The 19,351-nt window shown below is 44.6% G+C and overlaps 2 protein-coding genes across 3 annotated transcripts in view; one reads left to right on the top strand and one right to left on the bottom strand.

Moving 5' to 3' along the window:
* Positions 1-15,250, bottom strand: cfap44 (cilia and flagella associated protein 44). The gene is made up of 35 exons (XM_040197115.2): positions 15,008-15,250; positions 14,784-14,912; positions 14,265-14,400; positions 13,917-14,079; positions 13,326-13,428; positions 13,022-13,238; positions 12,822-12,936; positions 12,302-12,466; positions 11,733-11,888; positions 11,583-11,630; positions 10,847-10,946; positions 10,634-10,728; positions 10,347-10,556; positions 9,597-9,707; positions 9,354-9,506; positions 8,955-9,155; positions 8,591-8,733; positions 8,104-8,383; positions 7,958-8,013; positions 7,636-7,798; positions 7,298-7,428; positions 6,765-6,976; positions 6,389-6,533; positions 6,045-6,222; positions 5,684-5,925; positions 5,279-5,519; positions 4,966-5,169; positions 4,602-4,797; positions 4,395-4,508; positions 3,850-3,980; positions 2,252-2,368; positions 1,647-1,848; positions 1,357-1,517; positions 1,133-1,267; positions 1-523 (listed from the first exon to the last, which is right to left on the bottom strand). The coding sequence occupies exons 2-35, from the start codon at positions 14,854-14,856 to the stop codon at positions 182-184; spliced, it is 5,439 nt and encodes a 1,812-aa protein (XP_040053049.2). The 5' UTR covers positions 14,857-14,912; positions 15,008-15,250; the 3' UTR covers positions 1-181.
* Positions 14,644-19,351, top strand: part of pum3 (pumilio RNA-binding family member 3) — a 9,287-nt gene continuing 4,579 nt past the window's right edge. The window contains exons 1-6 of one of the 2 annotated variants that reach the window (XM_040197120.2): positions 14,644-15,386; positions 16,210-16,277; positions 16,354-16,551; positions 17,495-17,681; positions 18,740-18,815; positions 19,107-19,200. In XM_040197120.2, the coding sequence (XP_040053054.1) occupies positions 15,376-15,386; positions 16,210-16,277; positions 16,354-16,551; positions 17,495-17,681; positions 18,740-18,815; positions 19,107-19,200 (634 nt within the window). In that variant the 5' untranslated portion in view covers positions 14,644-15,375. Of the gene's footprint in view, positions 15,416-16,209; positions 16,278-16,353; positions 16,552-17,494; positions 17,682-18,739; positions 18,816-19,106; positions 19,201-19,351 lie in introns of both variants that reach the window. The other variant, XM_040197118.2, reaches the window with a different exon arrangement.

A 19,351-nucleotide genomic window follows, 5' to 3' on the forward strand; every position in this document is an offset into this window, starting at 1 on the left:
TTCAAGGGTGACCAGCAGGGCAAACGGTTTAGCAGTCGCCCAACTGAAGTACGTTTTAATCGAATAAAAGAATAGCAATAATTGACAATAAGACAGGGCGATTATTGAGCAGTTCTCTTGCTTTACAGTGACGGCGTGCTTTGTCCATGTTTATTGGCTCGCTGTCGCCTGGGGGACTTTTCTACTTTTCACTGTTTGGAAGGACGCCCTGATCCTCGTCTGCTGGTGTGGGTGTCGTGGACAAGGGGGTAAGCGGGGGCAGCGGGGCCTGGACGGGCGGGATGAGGTGGCCTCCCTCACGGGACTGGAAGCCAGTGTGGGTGGGCCCTTTGAGGGTGGGCAAGCGGGCGAGAGGGGGCAGCGGGGCCCGGCCTGGGGGCAGGACGTGGCCTCCTTGACGGGACAGGAGGACAATCTCTCTCCTGAGGGCTTCGGCCTGCTGGGATTGGCTTCTCACCAGCACCTGGAGCTTCCGAATATCCTCCTTGTCCACACGTCTCCTGCTATCCTCAAACGTTCTGTCCTGGATACACAAAACAGATAATTATTATAAAACAGGAAGTATACAGATGGACAGGCACATGAAAACTGTCTCTATATCCTCAAAGGGGGCCTTGACAGAAGACGTTTGAGAACCACTGACCTAAACTAACTAACATACTCTCAAATATGTCAAAAAATGATCACCTAATATAATAGCAACACATAAGCAGCTGCATACTTTCATACTCAGCCATTAGTGGCTCTTCCAGCATCTTTGGGTATCTAGTGTACGAGCTACTGAATGCGGCACTATATTCACCAGCTGCGCTTAAAGGGATTTAAATGAAGGGGATAAAATATGATACCTCATGTTCTAAACAATGGGTGTGATCGCTGGCAGGAAATGTCTCCTGTTAAACATGTTCATCCTCATTTCATCCTCGAGTCCACTTTCACTTTCATTAGAGTTGAAATGTGTCTACGGCCGGAAGGACGGAAACCCCAAAAACACAAAGCCTCGTTCAAGGCTCTCCGGACGTGGAAGTATAAGCAAGGTCACTGTAAAGTTAAAATCTACTGTATTACATCGTAGTTCCCGGTTTTGATCAATATTACATATGAAATCATTTCTAAATCACACATAAATCACCAATTTCTTCTGTCTGGCATCAATGTTTTGCTCCAGTTGCTTTTTCTTGTCCAGGAGGTTGGTCTTGCAGAAGAGAAGCTCTGTGTTACACCTGGTGACCTCCATCAGAGCTTCCTGTGCCTCTTCCACCTTCATCTGAATATAAACACACAAGACCAGAAAAAGATCAACAAACACACTTCCAGTCAAGCTTTTCATTTCCATGTAGTTCCAAGTCAGCGTACATCCCACTGTCTTATTTCCTTTGCGTATCCAGCTTCTCGGATGAGTTTCTCCTGCTTGAGCTGTTCCAGCGCCCTGTTTCCCGACAGCGTCTGGAGAGCCTCCAGATCCACCAGCCTCCCGAACTTCAACATCATCAGCTGGTTGCACCGCTCCTCCAGCACTACAACACAGAGATTACATTGCCAGTTAACAACTTAAGTGCATTCGGAATTTCACCGGTATGTAACCCGAAACACATAATAAGAGTTTTCAGGTTCGACCCGAGGTGTTGGTCTGCTGGGACGCCCACCCTGGATTTCGGCGTTCACGTCCCTGCGGTCATGGATGAGCTTGACGTGATGCTTGCGCGCCTCACAGTACAGATCTCTCTGCTGACTCTTCTCCGCCTGCAGCTGCTTGATGCGCTCCTGCAGCCTGCTGATCTCCATCACATCCACCACAAGCGCCGGGCTCAGGTCCGATGGCACCGAGCCGTTTAACACAAACTTAATCTAGTAGACAGATGGAGTAACGGCATGAGATGATAAAGTGAAAACAACAAAATGTCACAAGTTAAGTTGAACAAGGATTTCTAACAAAGCAAAAGAGACAATTCCCTGTGCAAAAATATTTTGCTCCCACGTGTCAAAAAGATGACATTTCAATTTCAAACCTTGGCTTCATCAGATTCCTCATATGGAAATTTATGAAAATTAAGACAATGCCTCTTTTGTATATTTATCGTTCAATGAATTAACAGACTAATCTTGAAAATAAAGATAGCGCTGTGGGGTTGCAGGATGAGCTTTAGCTCAAGCAAAAATGCCCTTAAAAACATGTTGGGTAGAACTTTTGTCTGTGTCTTCAATCAGTTGTTTTGTCACCAGTGAGCCTGCACAGTTTAGCGCTGTATACCTGGTGCAGTCTGAGCGGAACCACCACTTCCAGTTCGTTCATTTTCTGCTGCTTCTCCCTGTTGATTAACTCCAAATCGTTCTCAGCCGCCTTCCGACTGGTCTTCATCAATTTCTCCTGCAGAGCCGAGCAAAGACAACAAATACTAAACTAAAGTTTGCATCTTTTGGTCCTTTTAACTGAAAGTACAATTTACCATGGCATATTTTTGGGGGATTAAATGCAATCTAGAAATGTTGCCCCCAACCACACGAGTTGTAGAATGACATAAAGCCAACTTGGACGGTTTGGTTCTGTCTAGCCACTGTTGTAAGATTGTCAGACCTGTAGTACTATATGAAGTTGTCTTTCTTATATTGGGGTGAATTAAGGAGCCAGTTTTCTTCCCCAATTTGAACGATTCCATATTATTACCTTCATCGAGATCCTTTAACATCTGAATTCTATTAAAACCACAATTAGCACAAGAAGGAATACAGTTTGGGTTATTAACAATTGATGCATCACAAAAGTGTCTCCTGTTTGTGGAAAATACTTTCTTTACTTTAGTCCATGTTACTTATAAAGATGTCCCTTGTGCCTGATGTTTGACTAATGTCCTTGAAGAAAACTCAAGGTGAACTTGATAATGATTCACAACCTTGCAATTCACCATATTGGTTTTGTGCCACCTATTCTGATTTTCAACTGTATAGACCAATGATAGTATTGAAAGGTTGGTAATAGTAGACCCCCCATTTAACACGGGTAGTGGTAAATTTCTCCAATCTCATTTAACGACATCTATTATATCAGAGAAATTTTGATATAATTCTATGCTGCTGTCTTTAATTGAACCAGAGTGGATGCTTTTTAATGTTTATTTTATTAACTGCACTGCAACTTTTGTTCCATTTTTAAATTATTTAAATGTACTTTTCTTTTGCCTTTTTTTAATGGTTTTAATTGTTTTGTTTGGGATACAAAAGTATATTTATTCAAATGGCTTTCATGCCCAACCAAGAATTCCGAAGAGGCGCAATATAAGTAAATCCAATTTAACCTGTTTAAGGACAGGAGGCAGATTCACCACCAGATCTTTCAATTGGTGGGATATATGATAAATATTTAAAGCTAGTGTAAGACAACATACATGGGGATATCATATTGTTATTTGCTGTCTCTACTGCCTCCAAGTGGTGGGGCAGCTCGTCTCTCTGTGGATGTTTGGAGTGCTCCTCGGTACTTGTTCACACATTCAAACAGCTTGATCAAAATAACTTAATCTAAAGAAGACATCCATCTAAACTGTGCCTTTAAAAAATATATATAAATGGCAGGGATTTGGGTTTCTTTGTAAAACATCTTCGTGTTCCTCTGTTTTGTTTTGCAGACTCCTATTTCTCATGGTTGCATTTAACAATCCCATGTGGATGATATGCGTTAATAAGAAGCCTTATTTCATTTATTTCAGTTGTTCATCCCCCACAGGGTTTTCGGGGATTGATTATTTTTGTACTATTAAAAAACACACAGAAAAGTATCTGCGCTGATACAAAGAGCACAAGGTAAAGGTGACAAATGAGATGAGTAGAGAGGAAGATGAAAGTCAGTATGACCTTCTTCGAGAGGGTGTCGCACTCCTTCTTCAGAGCTTCAGCACTCTTCTTCTCCTCTGCCAGAAGTTCCTCCAGGTCCAGCCGACGCTCACGCAGCTGCAGTGTGTTCTCAAACAACTCGAGCTCGCAGCCTGAGACACACACACACACACACACATTCAAACTTATAGTTGAAGCTCAAGTTTTGTTTAGCTTCAAACACACCACACAAAATGTCTCGTATCTAGTGTGGCCAAGTCAAAACAACATTCAGTGTTTTTAGCTCAGGGTGCTTCTTTGGCACGTACTTATTTGGGTCTGTTTGGGGTGACCACGTTCCTGGTGGAACTTTTATTGAAGCCTGGCTATTTTAGTGTTGGCTTATGTTGAGCCAGGGAGCTGGTTCCCTGTAAAGTGAGAAAAGGCTTGTGCCGCGTTGGGATCCCAATGCCGCCCTGATTACAGAGTTCACTTTCTCTTTTAGTCGGGAAATACTGGAAATAATTTACACTATTTATTGTGTAAAAATGGTGTGTTTGAATATTTCTCTCCACCGCAACAGTGACCTTGAGGGCAAACACTGTCGTCCAGAGCAGATCCTTCCACATCTGAGTCGTTGTCATGATCGGAGCCATCATCATCGTCCCAGTCATCGTCTTCGTCGCTGTCCTCCTCTTCCTCTGCAGACACACAATTGGATGACAAAGGGCACACTGATACACACATACACACAGAAAGCGTCATATAATCAATCGTGTGTTAGTTCCTCTCACCGTCACTTCCTGTCTGCTGCTTCTTCTTCACACGTTTGATCTTCTTCTTGAATATTTTGGTCAGGAACTCTTCAAACTGGTTGTCTTTGCCCAGCATGGAATGTAACACAGCAATCAGACCCGTCTCTCTCTCTTGCAGCTTCGCTATGTCTTTCTGCTTCTGGTGCAGCTGTTCATGGAGCTCCTCCAGTTCAGACTGAGAGGAGAGACAGGGAAGGATGGGGCAAAAACGAAAATGAGAATCTATTCATGGCGGCACAGGACAGGCTGTTTACTCCCCAGCTGCAATGGTGCCATTCTTTACTAGTGACTTATAATCAGTTAAAAGTTGAAAAGTAGTTAGTTAGTTAGTACTCTCTCCCACCGTGATCTTTCCCTCCTCCTTGATGCGTCCGTTGAGGATCTCCTGCAGGCCGTCCTCTCTCCTCTCAAAGTCTTTGAGGAACAGCAGCTCCTGGTAGAGGGTCAGCTGACGCAGGTCGGCCATCTTCAGCTCCCAGTTGAGACGCAGCTTCTGGTGACGCAGCAGCATGAGCTCCGCGTCAAACTGACACACCGAGCTCTGCATCTGATGAGAAAAATACATCCACAGATATATACCCCAAAATGGTATCCGGTCAGCATGAGATGTTTAGTTCAGTACTATATAGTCAGATTTTATGTAATGAAAAACCTACCTGCTCCAGCAGACAGTCCTGTTCGTGCAGCAGTGTGATCTCCTCCTCCCTGCGGAGCTCCTCCTCCAGCTCGCTCAGCTCTGGGCCTTCCTCCTCCGCCATCTCTTCTTCTTCTAGTGTTCCAGATGAACCAGACGTACTGGGAGTCCCTTCCTTCCCGCTCTCGTCTTCCTCTGCTTCCATTTCGTTCTCCAGCTGCTCCAGTAAATGCGTGGCTCCCTCCTGCTCAATGGTCTGGAACCTGTTGGGAAATGAGTTGGTTGGTGCAATATCTGGGTTGATTTCTACTTTTCAGATTCTTTCATTTATTTCAAAAATAAATAAATGATATGTATATAGAATTCTGTAAAGAAAGTTGTTTTTCTTTCTTTTCTGACTGGAAATGGTCTTCAATCGTACTAAAACCTTTGTTCCATGAGAGCCTTGTATCGCTTTAGGGTTACGTTGCTGTACTGCAGCCTCTTCTCTGGGGTTTCCTCTGGAAGCATGGCGGGGAGGGCGGGTGGGGGGCGGTGGAGGTGGGCCGGCAGACGCTGCTGGACACTGTGGACCTGCTGAGTCTGAGCGTGTAACTGAGACACTAGATGAACCTTGGAGTCTCGCAACGCCACGATGCGTCTGTTCATCTCAGTCTGCTTCTCAAAGATCTAGAGGCATCAAAGAGACATCAAAGTAATTTGTTATGCTACCAGTGTTCGTCAATCAACTGATTTGTTTGAATAGCCTGTTAATGATGATGCAGGTGCACGTATGTGCGTGTTTGTACCTTTTCCTCCAGGCCGATCAGCTCTGCTCTCTTCCTCTCAGCGTTCATCCTCAGATGTTTGGGCACCGTAAAGTCTTTGTCTGACTTCAGTTTTCGGTCTCCAATGTTCTCTTTGGCTTCACGGATGGCCTGCACGTCCTGCGGATCCTCACAGTCCTTGTTTGGCTTCTCTGCGTAACTGACACCAACAGTAGTAACACCATCACCCTCTAGCGGGTTAATCTGTCAATGCATTTTTATTGATTTTTAAAAGGACAGGAGGGCCCATGGCCATAAGCAAAAATGAACATGCCCAATACATGAGTCTCGAGGACTGAGGTGACGTCGTTCGACCTGACACTCACAGTTGGGCCCATTCCAGCTTTCTCTTCTCGATCTTGGCTCGGGCCTGTTCAGCTCGCTCCGCAGCCTTTCGGAGCCTCTCGATCTGCCGATTCGTTAGCTTTATCACTGCTGGACGAGACTGCGGGCGGCGCAGCATCTCCTCCTCTGGAGGGCACACAAGAGGCGGTAGGTCAAGCCTTTCTAAGAAGAGAACTATTTTCTTGACATCCTATCAATGATGCATCATTTGATTGACGTATTTACAATCACAGGTTTATCATTTCTGGGATTTCTTTATCACATTAAAGAAAACATTTAATTGAACAATGTAACAAATGAAAGATACTGAGGATGATAACGTAATTGCATAAGACAAAGACATAAATATGTTCATACTTTCTAATATGCTGCTGTCTTTTGCAGGCTCGACTCTTGATTTTCTGCATTCTGGTCCAGCTGCTTTGTCTCCGCTGAGGCAGCTGGGTCTCCTCTGATCTCTGAGCTGGGACGGAGCCTCTGCGCGTGCCGGCAGGCGGTAAGTGGAGACTCGATGGTCGGTGTTGAAGGCGACCACGGTGACCATGTTGGCCTCCAGAGAGTCCTTGAAGCTGGGAAAAAAAACACAAAAATTTCTACCTATAGGGGTGAAATCTAAATGAAATATAAAGGTCCTGGGATGTCAGCTCAATGTTTCTGTGGATTTCAAAGAAGGGCTGATGGTTTAAAAAGTCCCCTTTTGTTCCATTATTAACTATTAACAAACATACAAACATAAAAAAAGTTTACAAAAGAAAAAAAAAATCATACAAACAATTAAGAGACAATAATGATCAGCTATGTTATTAGCTGCATTTGGGCTAATATCATATTATATAACAGTAATAATCTGATAAATTCTGCATATTTGTGTGTGTGTGTTTAGTCAGTACCAGTCCTGCAGTTTGCTGAGCGCTATGCTGCAGCGCTCCTCCTCCCAGCCCATCTGCTTCCTGACCTCCCTCACCCGCTGGGCCTTGACCCTCTCTGCCTGCTCACTGAAACGCCGCTCCAACTGCAGCTCCTACACGCACACAAGTTACAGAGCGAACACACAATTTCATTGCATTCATTGTATTCATGCGGAAGTGACAGGCAGATGCTTTTGCACCATTGATGTGTTAGTCTCTATTGTAAATCCTATAGTTTTATACTAAAGACTAAGCATCAGCTGCCAAACCGTGTGTGTGTGTGTGTATGTGTGAGTGTGGGTCCGCGTGTGCGTCTGTACCGCAGGTTTCAGGCGAACGTGCTCCGGCAGACTCTGGTTATCGTTCAGCAGCTGTTTAAACTTCTTCTGCAGCTCGGCCAGCTTCTTGTGCTTTGCCGCCATCTTCAGCCCGGCCTCTCGGCGCAGACGGTCGTTCTCCAGCTTCTGCTTTGCCGTCTCAATGCTGGAGGGAGACCGGGGAGAGTCGGAGTGCGAGAGATGAGATGGCGATTTGTAATGAATTAAAGAGACAACAGTTTTCTCCTGTATGAACCAGGTTCATAAATAGAGACAAAGAAAGACTAGAATAATATGACAAAGAAAATTGATCCCCAACCAGTACCTGTAGGCAGCTGGGTCCTCGATGTCCTGAGCTAACGACTCGTTCTCTAGACCCACCTGTTGGAATAATATGTAAATACAAGACACGCTGACTTTGTTTATCCACAGAGCCCCAATGCGTAACCCAATCATAAAACGTGGGCGCACCCTGGGAGAAGGAACCCTGGCCCTCTTTCTCTGCAGGCCTTTCTCTAGCTCCTCCGGAGGCAGCAGGCTGAAGGAGAAGATGTTGCCGTCTTCTCCCGCCGTCAGCACAAAGTGGTCGTCGTAGCTACAGCGGATGTGCCGCAGGTGTCCGTACTGGTTGTCGTGGACACTGAGAGCCCAGTAGGCCTGCATGGAGGTGAGGCCGGTGTCTCCAGGTTGCAGAGGGTAAACCCTGATGAAGCCGGAGTGCATGCCGCACAGCAGCAGCTGCCCGTTGGAGCTACAAATCAAAACAGCAGGAGGGAAACTGTATACAGGTCAGCCATTTTTTTGGTTTACTGTGTGGATTAAGTCCAATATTCACTCTTGTTTAGCTCTGTTTTGTTTCGGTCTTTAACTGCTGCCTCATTTTCACAATGAATTCACTCGTTTGAGCGTGGAATCATTGACACAACGAGTACGCATCTGTTCGCTTTCCGCCGTTTACCTGAAGGTGACGGAGCGAATGGGGTCATCGTCTGTGTTGTGAACGGGCAGGAAGTCAAACGGCTCATCCTGCCGCTGGTCCGGATCTTGGTCCTGTTTCTCAGAGAACTTACAGTGATACAGGAAACCCGAGTCGAAGCCACCCTGCAGAAGAAATCAATGCAATGTCTTCTGATGTTGTCTCTGTGATGAAGTATTGCACGCCTGCTATTGTTTAAACTTTCTTGCCACACAAATTTAGTAACAGTTGATTGTAGCTTACTGATTCATGAGTACTTATAAAAAAAAACAGTTCGGTGAGGGATATGATCAGCGGCATGTATGTATGTGTGTGGGAGGGCGGTGGGGGGGTGAGGGGGGTCTACCATGGAAAGCCAGAACTGGCCTGGCTGTGAGTAGAAACCACAGTACAGAGGACATGGAGGGTTAGGGATGTAGATAGCGGGCAAGTCTTCTTCCTCCTCCTCCTTCTCTTTTTCCTCCTGATCTAATTCTTTCATCTTCTCTTCTCTCTCCTTCTTCTTCCTCTTCTTCATTTCTTGAAGCTGTGCGATTGTCTCCTCTCTCTGACATGTACAAACACACAAATGATAAAGTGAGACTTGACCTAGTGTTTGTATTTAGCGAATTAAGGGAATTAAATATTATACTTGGACACCCAATAGTGTTGATTACAAACAAAACATAAATTATTACGTAGTACAGTAATGAAAAGGGACAATTAATAGTTTGCAAACAAAATCTAAGACGGACAAAACCCAGACCTGGATTTGAGATTTGATACTCCTGAACCTGAAATACAGGCTGGGCAGGTCAGGCAGCTGGAAGGTTTCCGTTGGCCTCTGGGCCTCTGGATCAGGACTGTGAACCTCGACCACATGACCGCTCTGACACAGGATGAGCAGCCTGCTTTCACTCTGGGTAAAATGGGCACAGAAATCGGTTGAATATATCGTTTTCCCCCTCACGGAGACATTTGGGAGCAGATGGCGGGATACCAGACTTACGTGGGAATGAGGTGACCACTCCAGCGCCTGCACCGGCCCGGGAACGTGGACGAAGCCGATGGGGTTGTATTTCTCCCCGACGGAGAAGAAGAACACAGTGCTGTCGGAGCTCTGAGGGGGAGGGCGGAGGTGGGAGGACGGAAAGGTGAGACAAGTCATGGGTGATTTCAGTGTCTGGGGCTGAATCTACAGAGATATGCATGAAAGTGCACATTGCATCAGGATCCGATTTCACATGAGTAGTAAGTATTTCCATTCAAAAGTCTGAATTTCTGTTCTTTTGTCACACAAAACAAAGAAAGTTATTTAATCCTTCTCTTTTCATTCGGTCTTGCAAAGTAAAGACTGTGTCTTCTGTCAAAATGGCCATTTGACATGAAATTAATGACAGTAACTGAACTGAATCGTCGTTTTGCTCACAAAGAAAACAGAACATATTGTAAAAGACAATGTATTGCTCCCTGTATGTCTGTATTGGATGGACGCAGTAGAGAGAACAGAAAGCGCAGGGAAAGCGAGTATAGGAGTATGACATGCAGCACACAATGCTGCCATCCAGGAATTTAACCACAGACTCCCTAAATATAATATATAAATATAGCTCAACCACCTGAGATATTACTTGAGTCCAGGCTGCCAATAGCTTTTCAAATAACCCGTCCATTCCCAGAGTAGGCGAGTGTTGAAGCCCAAGTTTTAATGTATTGTATGTATTTCAAAACCTTTCTTTTTTCTTTTTAAATCTCTTACCCCCGTGGCTAAGATCTCTCCATTTCGCTCATATGCAATGGCAGTCACGTGGCCATAGTGGGGTTTGAAGGCCTGTTTGAGGCGCAGCTTGGCATCTGCATCGGGGCTGCGCCCGGTGACCACGTGCAGCCTTTGAGGGTCGTACAGCTCCAGTAAGCGGACCACCCCGTCCTCAAAGCCCACCACCAGTAAGCTTCCGCTCTCGTTCACCTAAAGACAAAGTGCCAGAGACCCAAAGGTCAGTTTTCAGTGAGTTCTCAGTATATTTTCCGCCTCGGCATACTCACCAAAGGCGGAGCCCAGCTGAGAGCAGTTCCATCCTGGTTGAAGCGACTGCTGGTCAGCTCTCTCTTGGCCAGGAAGTCAAACACTTTGACCGAACCTGGAGATCAGCGGCAGAGGCAGAACGAGTCCCTTGTGTGTCATGGCTTTATGTTTGTGTCTGTGTATTTGCAAGCATGCACAATAGGGGTACAGGTGTGGAAGTGCGTGGGACTCACGGTCGAGAGCGGTCGTGGCCATCAGGTGGGATTTCCTGGACACGTCCAGGCCCTGGATCGCCCCGGCGTGGAAGGTAAACAGGCACTCTGGATCAGGAGTCTGCGCACAAAGAGGACGCTGTGTTTATTCATCCTGCTAGTTTATCATAACATGTGATGACACAATAAGGTTTGCTAACAGGCTCGGAGAGTAACAGGAACAGCGTTAAAGTACAAAAAAAGCCAAAATGCATTTTGAATAATAACATGCAAACACAGTTCAACGCGAGTACACCACAATCTATTTATTAAAATGCTTTCACTTTCACATGTAAGGTATAAAAGGGGAAAACTATCACAGTACAGTGAAATTTAATGCAAAGAAGGATGGTTTGCACATTTTGCAGTTCAAGATTATTTTTGGTGAACTGCCAAGGTGAAAAGTAATTTCGTAGGAAATAAGCAAAATGACAGTTAAAAGTCCAGTTAATTTAAAATATAAATACTTGGATTACGTTTCTGACCACATTTTGAATTAACAATTGAATCGGAATATCTTTCTAGTCGTATCCCTCCAAACCCTCGTGCATCACGTGAAGTGTCATGCAAAAGAGGCATCTTACCATCACCACAGCTCAGCTTCATAGTATGAAAAGGTGTCAGAAGTCAAACCCCAGCTGGCCTCACATTTGCTTCATACAAAGCTGCAATAAACAAAGTGTAACATCCACATCATTTCTCTATAAAAAAAACTCACCGTGTAAGTGAACGAAAAATCCAGTTTCCAGATTGCTCCTCTGGAATCCTATGAAAGCAGATAGTGGAGGGATTAGGTTTGGAAAGTTAAGGCCAGATCCTGTATTGCAAATGGTTTTGATCAGTGACCTTTGACCTTTCATCCTCTGACCTGAGCAAAACAGACGAAGGAGTCGGGCAGGGAGCTCCTGACTAAAGAGGAGAGGCACACGTTGTGTCCGACCACCATCTCGTTCATGGGCTCCAGCTCAAACCTGCTGCCGTCGCTGTTACTGTCCGCACTGTCGATGCTCTCAAAGTCCCAACCCTGCGTGAGGCACAGGGGGGGGTCACAGAAAACAGATCACCGAAAATCTCCATCTAGGTCATCAGCCCTTCTCGATTAGGTCCATTAGGAATGCCAAAAACTCAAATCAATGTACTCATTCTAATACAACGACTATTCAAAATGGGGCTAAGGGCTCAGAGACACAGACCGGTTGGGGAAGGCCTAACATTGTTGCGATTGACGTGTTCATGGATTTAACACTACAGAAAGCAGCAGTTGAATACCACAATGTTTCCAGCCACAGAATACACAAATCAGAAGATATTTAGATTAAAAAAGGACTAGAACTATTACTTATGAAGAAATTATGACCAAATGGATGGATGGATGGAGTCACATGTACTTGTGTCACATGTTCAATTTAGCATGTTGGGTTATTGCGAGGATCTTACCCGCACCGCTCCATCAGAGCCCATTGTCATCAACTGCCCGTCTTCCAGCGCGAATGGCTGGACCGTCCCAGCATGGCAGCTCCGCCCCTCCCTACGGCAAATCTCCACCTTGATTCCATTCCCATCCCACAGCAGCAAGTTGCCCCAGTCTGAGCCGGACACCACCTGACAGGAGGAGACGGAGAGCGTCGAGGGTCAGAAGTTAATGTTATTTCTCCTAAAAAATTCAGGCTACACCCTGAATCGGTCGCCAGTCAACCGAAGGGATGATGCAGAGCCACCAATCAACCTGATCCCCAGAGCATGTCTTTAGACTGTGGGAGGAACCCGGAGTACCCGGAGGGAACCCACACAGACACGGGGAGAACATGCAGACTCTGGGTGGAGTCGAAACCCGGACCGTTTTGCTGTGGGGCGACAGTGCTAACCAGCACACCACCGTGCCGCCCAACCAACTACTGCCATTCATTATTGTTCCCTGGAAGCCCGTTTCCCCAAAGGTGAAAAACAATTCACAAACCTTTCCATCAGGAAGTTCCACGAAGCCCTCGATATCAGTCGCTGCAGTTTTCCCAAAATGTCCAATGAGCCCTTGCAACTTAAGGCCGGTAAATGTGCTGGCTGTTTGCCAGAATCTGGGAGAGGGAGAGAAACATTGCAAAATGAAAATGACCCTCTGATTTGATTCAGGGTTTCAGGAGGAAACCGTGTGTCTTTTACTTGATGTGTCCAGATCCCGACGATGTGAGCATTCCAGGGTTGTAGGGGGAGAAGCTGACCCGGTAGACCTCCTGAGAAACGGCCTTGCAGCTCAGCAGCACCTTCTCCTTCCTCCAGTCCCAGAGCGTCAGCATGTAGTCTGGGGCGCCCCCCACGCTGGCCAACAGGCTCCCGTCGGGGTTAAAATCCACAAAGCTGTACGCCCGTTCTGTTCCGCCTACGCACACGGAAGGTTGAGAGACTATCAACGATAGAACATCCCTTTTCAAAAAAGTATATCTCAATGCATCTGGGTCCCACATACCTCTGAGGATGCAGAACGGTCGCAGCGAGGGGTATTCATATACTATGATGTCAGGCTGCTTTCCCTTCTCGGCTACAACAAAGTACTCCTTGCTAGGGTGTGCCTTCACATGCACACACACACAGAAATGAAATGTAAGCAACAATTGGTGATGCATTTTTTGTACACATATATGATAATGCAGCATAACACACAATTCAGTTTTTTATTAACTGCATTGTAATCTCAGTGACCTCATTTCAAATATTGTATCACAATATCATATATCATTCACCAAACATGTAAACAAAAACGGTCTAATACATATACAGTATGTGTAAACAGGTGTTCTTGCAAAATGATTAATTAAATGAGGTAATTAACTCAATGAATTAACTTGAAATTACCATCTTAGGTTACCCCCAACTTTATTTTGCCTAAAGTGATTCCTTAGCAATGCTTGATAAATTGCAATGCTTGATTTATAGTGGTATTGTAATTCTGCTGATAAAACGTGCAGGTTGATACCGGAGAATGTTCCTCTTGCAGCAAATACTGCACAGTCACAACAGTACGAGTAGAGCCTCAGAATCATTTAGTCTGGCAGCTTACCGTGATGGAGCCGATTCCTCCTCCACTGCAGGAGCGGAGATACCTCTGCTCCTTGGTGGAAACGTCCAGCAGGACGAGCAGGTTGCCTGCTATGAAGATCAGAGTTCTATCATCCAGGAGCTGCAGGTTCCCCCTGCGCCCACTGTCATAGCCAAACGAGTGACTGAATGCAGGATGCATCAAGGATAAACATCAGATGTCCCGAGGAGTCGGACATTGAAATAGACTTATTTTTTTTATCACAATGTATCACCGCTATTTTCTTAGCATGTTGAAAGGAGGTCAGAGGAAATGTAACATGAACTGATTTCAATTAAACAACTGATTTTGGATATTGAAGAAGGATACGAGAGGTGCAGGAGGTTTTCAGGGATTTCAGAGTCAGGTGTGATGTACGGTCTTGAGCGAAGTTCCTCGTACTTATAGTACATGTCTGCAGAGCGATGCTGTTTTGATCCTTCTTCAGCTTCTTCCTGCTGCTTCACTAGGTGTTGGTTGTGAAGGAGGAAACATTTGAAGAGGAGAAACTCCATCCCCACTTGTAGAACAACATTATTGATAGACCCTATTGACAACAGCTTCCAGACACCATCATATTAATCTTACCCTTAATAATTACATATTTTAAAGCAAAAATAGGTATTCATACGAATAAACAAGACTTTAGCAAGTTATCTACATCACAAACCAACCATACAGGTCATTTGTCCCGCCCCTCGTCATCTGTGATTGGACAGCTGGGGTAAATACTGACAAGCGGAGCATTTCACTCAATTTAACTAACGTTAAACGTTTTACACGCTTTAAATGCAAATAATAAAACGGTATCTTGCCCTCGGAAAACAAGTGGACAGCCCCTTAAGTTACCTTCAATGTTTTCCTGCAACACATTATCTGTGCTTTCTGCCGGTTCACCAACAGAAGTTGTGTTTTCCTCCATAATTTCCGCTGTTAACGTTGAATCAACGGATGCGCTCCAAATCTGACCGAACGGCCCTGAATGTGACAACGAATTATCACACAGCGTTAGCAAATAACTAAAAATATATTTTCTAACGAATATTCATTGAAACGTTTCAGGTGAAACTGACTTGTTTAATGTCTGCCTGTCCGTTTTAGTTTAGAGGCGTTGCCGGGCAACAATCAATGCCACTATTCTACTACGCCTGCTGGTTAATGTAGTTCTAAAACTTTTTAGGAGGGGGCTTTTTATTGCTAATGCATTTTTAGCTGTTTTTTCGTGGGATAACCCCCCAGAGTAAGTCAAATCATACTTTCAGTATCCTTAAGACAAAAGATTGCTAACGTTAAGGGTTAATGTTCCACGTCTTGTCGACAATTACACTGTAGCGCTTTAAGAAAGTGTCTTCCATCGTTGCGACAACCTACACTTTACGGCAATGAAGGTGTCGCATGATTGGACGCTTTTGTGCCGTAAACTGTGCCGGTCAGAGAACGCATGGGACTGAGGTGAGACGTCGCGTGTATATGCCTGAAATGTAAACTACACGAGTAAAATAATGTATATTTTCTATAGTTTGCCTTACAGTTACATATAAACCACAGCAGGGCGTTATTGACAGTATTAATATGTTAATATCAAACGCATTGTTTATTACTCTACAACGTTAAACCAGGTTATTGCTTCGGGGGAAAAAAGTAGTCTCTTAAACGCTAATATTATCCGGTAACGTGTTGTCAATTTAAAACTAACCCTCATGAAGTTCGACTAATTTAACGTTACAATATGACAATTAACGGCATCGTATTACCAGCAAAACGTGATTACGTACCGGAATAGGAATGACTAACATAGTATCTTCATAGTGTTCCTGGGTCGTTAGCTGACGTTGATTAACGTTCGTAGCCTTAGTAACTTTAGGTCCTTTGTTTTTGTCTGTCGGCTTTTTGTTTTTACATTTCCTCATATTGTAAGAAATATCTTCCTCTGCAAAGTAGCCAAACTATCTTCCACTTTCCACCTAAGTTACTTGGTAAGAAATAGGCTTTTTATTAACCTTAAACTCTTGCATACTGAAATGCAGACCAGCTTTGGCCATATATTGAAGTTAGATACCTGACTCAGTAAAGACTGCAGTACTTGATCTTGGAATGTGTGTTTTAATTTCAGCAGACACTTTTACCTGAGATAGACTACCAGCCTCTAAGTAAATACACCCGAAAATATGCTGGACTTTGCCTCTGGAAATGTCTTTTGGGCCCCAGATTTCTAATTACTTCTATGTCTGTCTTTCTGCTCATTGGCCGTGTCTCCATATCTGATGTGCGCTAGGATGGAGGCTAAATCCAAAAAAATCTATTCTCCTAAAGAGGGAAAGAAGTTTCCACAGAAAGGCAAAGGTAAGCTGTAGTTTACATGAGCCAGCTATGTACACTTTGAACAAGGTGTGTGACCGTCGTGTGTCTTTCTGTCCAGACTCCATGGGGACCAAACTGGGTGGCAAGCCGGGTGGTAAGAAGCCCTACAAACCCTTTAACAACACGGAGAGAAAGGGAAGACCAAAGGGCGGAGACGGCGGCAAGAGAGAACACAAATTTCCTTTCTCCAAAGCTGACGGGGGGCCACAGAAGAGGAAAATGCCATTTAAAGCCAAAAATAAAGAAGACGGTGAAGGTGAGAAAACCTGCCCAACGAGGAAGCATTTGTTGACATCTCATTGCTGCTAGATAGGACTGTCAAAATTGCTCAAAAAGGATGTTTGAATATTCGCTTTAAAAAAAAGAAAGATTTTCAAATATATTATATATATTATATTCGGTTGCGCATTAGACACGTCAATCCATCCATCGTCAAACCGCTTATCCTGCACACAGGGTCGCGGGGGGGCTGGAGTCCATCCCAGCCAACTTCAGGCGGGAGACAGGGTACACCCTGGATTGGTTGCCAGCCAATCGCAGGGCCAACACAGACACATACAACCATTCACACTCACATTCACACACCTACGGGCAATTTAAAGTCCACAATCAACCTGATCCCCAGGAGGGTTCTCTCCGGGTACTCCGGCTTCCTCCCACAGTACAAAGACACGTCAATAACAGGACAAATTAATACGACGAGACATAACTACTTTTATAGATCATTTATTTAAGTTTAAACTTATTTAACAACATATTACCTGCACAAAAATAAATAAATAAACTAATGGCCTCTTCTCGCTCGCGCGCACTTAAATGAACAGGAACAATAAACAAATGCTGATCAAGAGTTTTGTGCAAGCAATTTAAGGTCGCGATTCTTGTCCCAAATATGTCAGGCTTCATTCAGTGATTGAAAGGTTTTACAGTACCGACATTGAACGCTCCGAGCAAGCTGTGCTGTAAACATGGAACGTTTCCTTGGCATTAAACGGCAAATAATCAAAGCAGCGCATGAAGCTGTTGTAGCCGATCTAGTCTATTTTATTCGTGCAATATACAGTCAGTAGTCGGGCAAAACAAAAGGGATATAAACAACAGGATTTTTTCAACTGCCCGGCACTTTTGCCGTCGTGTCTACATTTAAACTCGTGTGAAATCATGTTACGGGATTTTCATGTGTGTGTGTGTTCCATCAGGTCCGGTGTTCAAAAAGATGAAGAAAGGCGAGTTTGATCCAAAGAAGAAGGAGATGACTGAGGAGGAGCTCAAGAAGAACAGGCTACAGATTAAGAGGGATCTGAAGAATACCAGACAGGAGGCGGAGAAGAAGGACATGTTCCAGATTGTCCGTCAGTGCAAACAAGTGTGGGGGGACCTCAGGAGGTACACACACACACACACACACAGAGGGCTGGCACGATATAACATTTTGGCTGTGCAATTATTGCACCAACATTTATTGCGATATTATTGTAATTTTATGACCATTTTATGCCACTGATAACATAATGACAATATAATAGCATAGTAATAAAAGTACGCTATTTCAAAGAACAAAGAATATATTCTATATCACTGGTTCTCTTCACGGGTCGGTGTCTGCGCGCTGCCTAAGCCCCGCCTCCGCTTTCCACAAGGAAAAGGTACGGAGGCAGCGCAATCAACTTAAATGTTGGTGATGTTCACTTATATGTAAAGTGAATACGTCCATCCCGGGAGTGGGATCCCTCCTCTGACGTTCTCCTTAAGGTGTCTTCCCTTTTTTGTCCCTCTTTGAAGGATTTTTTCTTTTTTTGGGGGAGTTTTTCCTGTGCCGATGTGAGGGTTTTGGGACAAAGGATGTCGTATGTGTACAGACTGTAAAGTCCTCTGAGGCAAATTTGCGATTTTGGGCTATACAAAATAAAATTAATTGAATTGAATATCACAGCACCACAAATTACTGCACGTAAGTTCAGAGAGCGTTATGTCATTATATGTCATTTTATCGCATATTGCGACAGGCCACACGCACAGAAAGTGAGAGTAAACCCTGAACTCTTCGCCTTTCCTTAGGCTCCTTTTTTTAAAGTGAACGTTCAGTGGAAACAGCCAATGTGTGTTGTAAAGCAGTGTTTCCTCCACCGTTATTATATAGTTTACCCACGTTGGAAAATGTTGGTGTCCGATTGTGTCCTCCTGCGCCAAAAGCTGTAAACCTGTAAAGCCACATGTAAGTCAAAAGGGAAAGGAGAGCAGGGGACGCAGTTCACCAGAGGTTAAAACTTTTATTCTTCCTCACTTTTGGGACTGTGTCGAGATGTAGCAACAAAGAAAACAAGAGGTTCAACCCGGTTCCACTTTTGTTGGCTCAACATCCAGCAAGACATTTGTATTGAGTGAATCAAACAAGCATGTTCACTGATGAAGATGAGGATGATTGTGTGTGTGTGGGTCAACAGGAAGAAGTGCGACAACGATTTAAAGAAAAAACTGATGACTGAGCTTCACGAGCTGGTCCGCGGGAAGATCAAAGAGGTGAGTCTTTCTCGTGCTTCACCCGTTCACCGCAGATTACCTATTTTGTGCGTTCCTTCCGGAACTGGTGCTCACTAACCCAGCGGAACCCCGTCATTGGAACAAAAACTTCTAGTAGCATATTTGGCCCTGTCAATCCAACCTTTTTGAGATGTTATATTGATGCACTTGTACGTACATAGGTTCATTCATCAGTTATTATAACACTAGATTAATCTGGTTAGCGGCTGAGATTTGACAAAGTCCCACCATGTTGTAATGTAGTAGATGACTGTGCCCTCCTGCCTCCAGATGGCGTTTGCTCATGACTCTGTGCGAGTGCTGCAGTGTTTCATCCAGTTCGGCAGCCACGAGCAGAGACAGGAGGTGTTTGAGGAGGTCAAAGGTGAACATACAAGCTTTCGCTTCTTCATCCGCTACCCTTTTAACTGCGCCGTTGTTGTTGTTGTTGTTGTATCTATCTGCATGGCTGTGATTTCCATGTTTAAAACTACTGTTGAATTAATCTGACCGCTGCAGTCATTGTGCTTTTGTAC

This window comes from Gasterosteus aculeatus, chromosome 14, assembly GCF_964276395.1.
Source record: "Gasterosteus aculeatus chromosome 14, fGasAcu3.hap1.1, whole genome shotgun sequence".
Lineage (NCBI taxonomy): Eukaryota > Metazoa > Chordata > Actinopteri > Perciformes > Gasterosteidae > Gasterosteus > Gasterosteus aculeatus.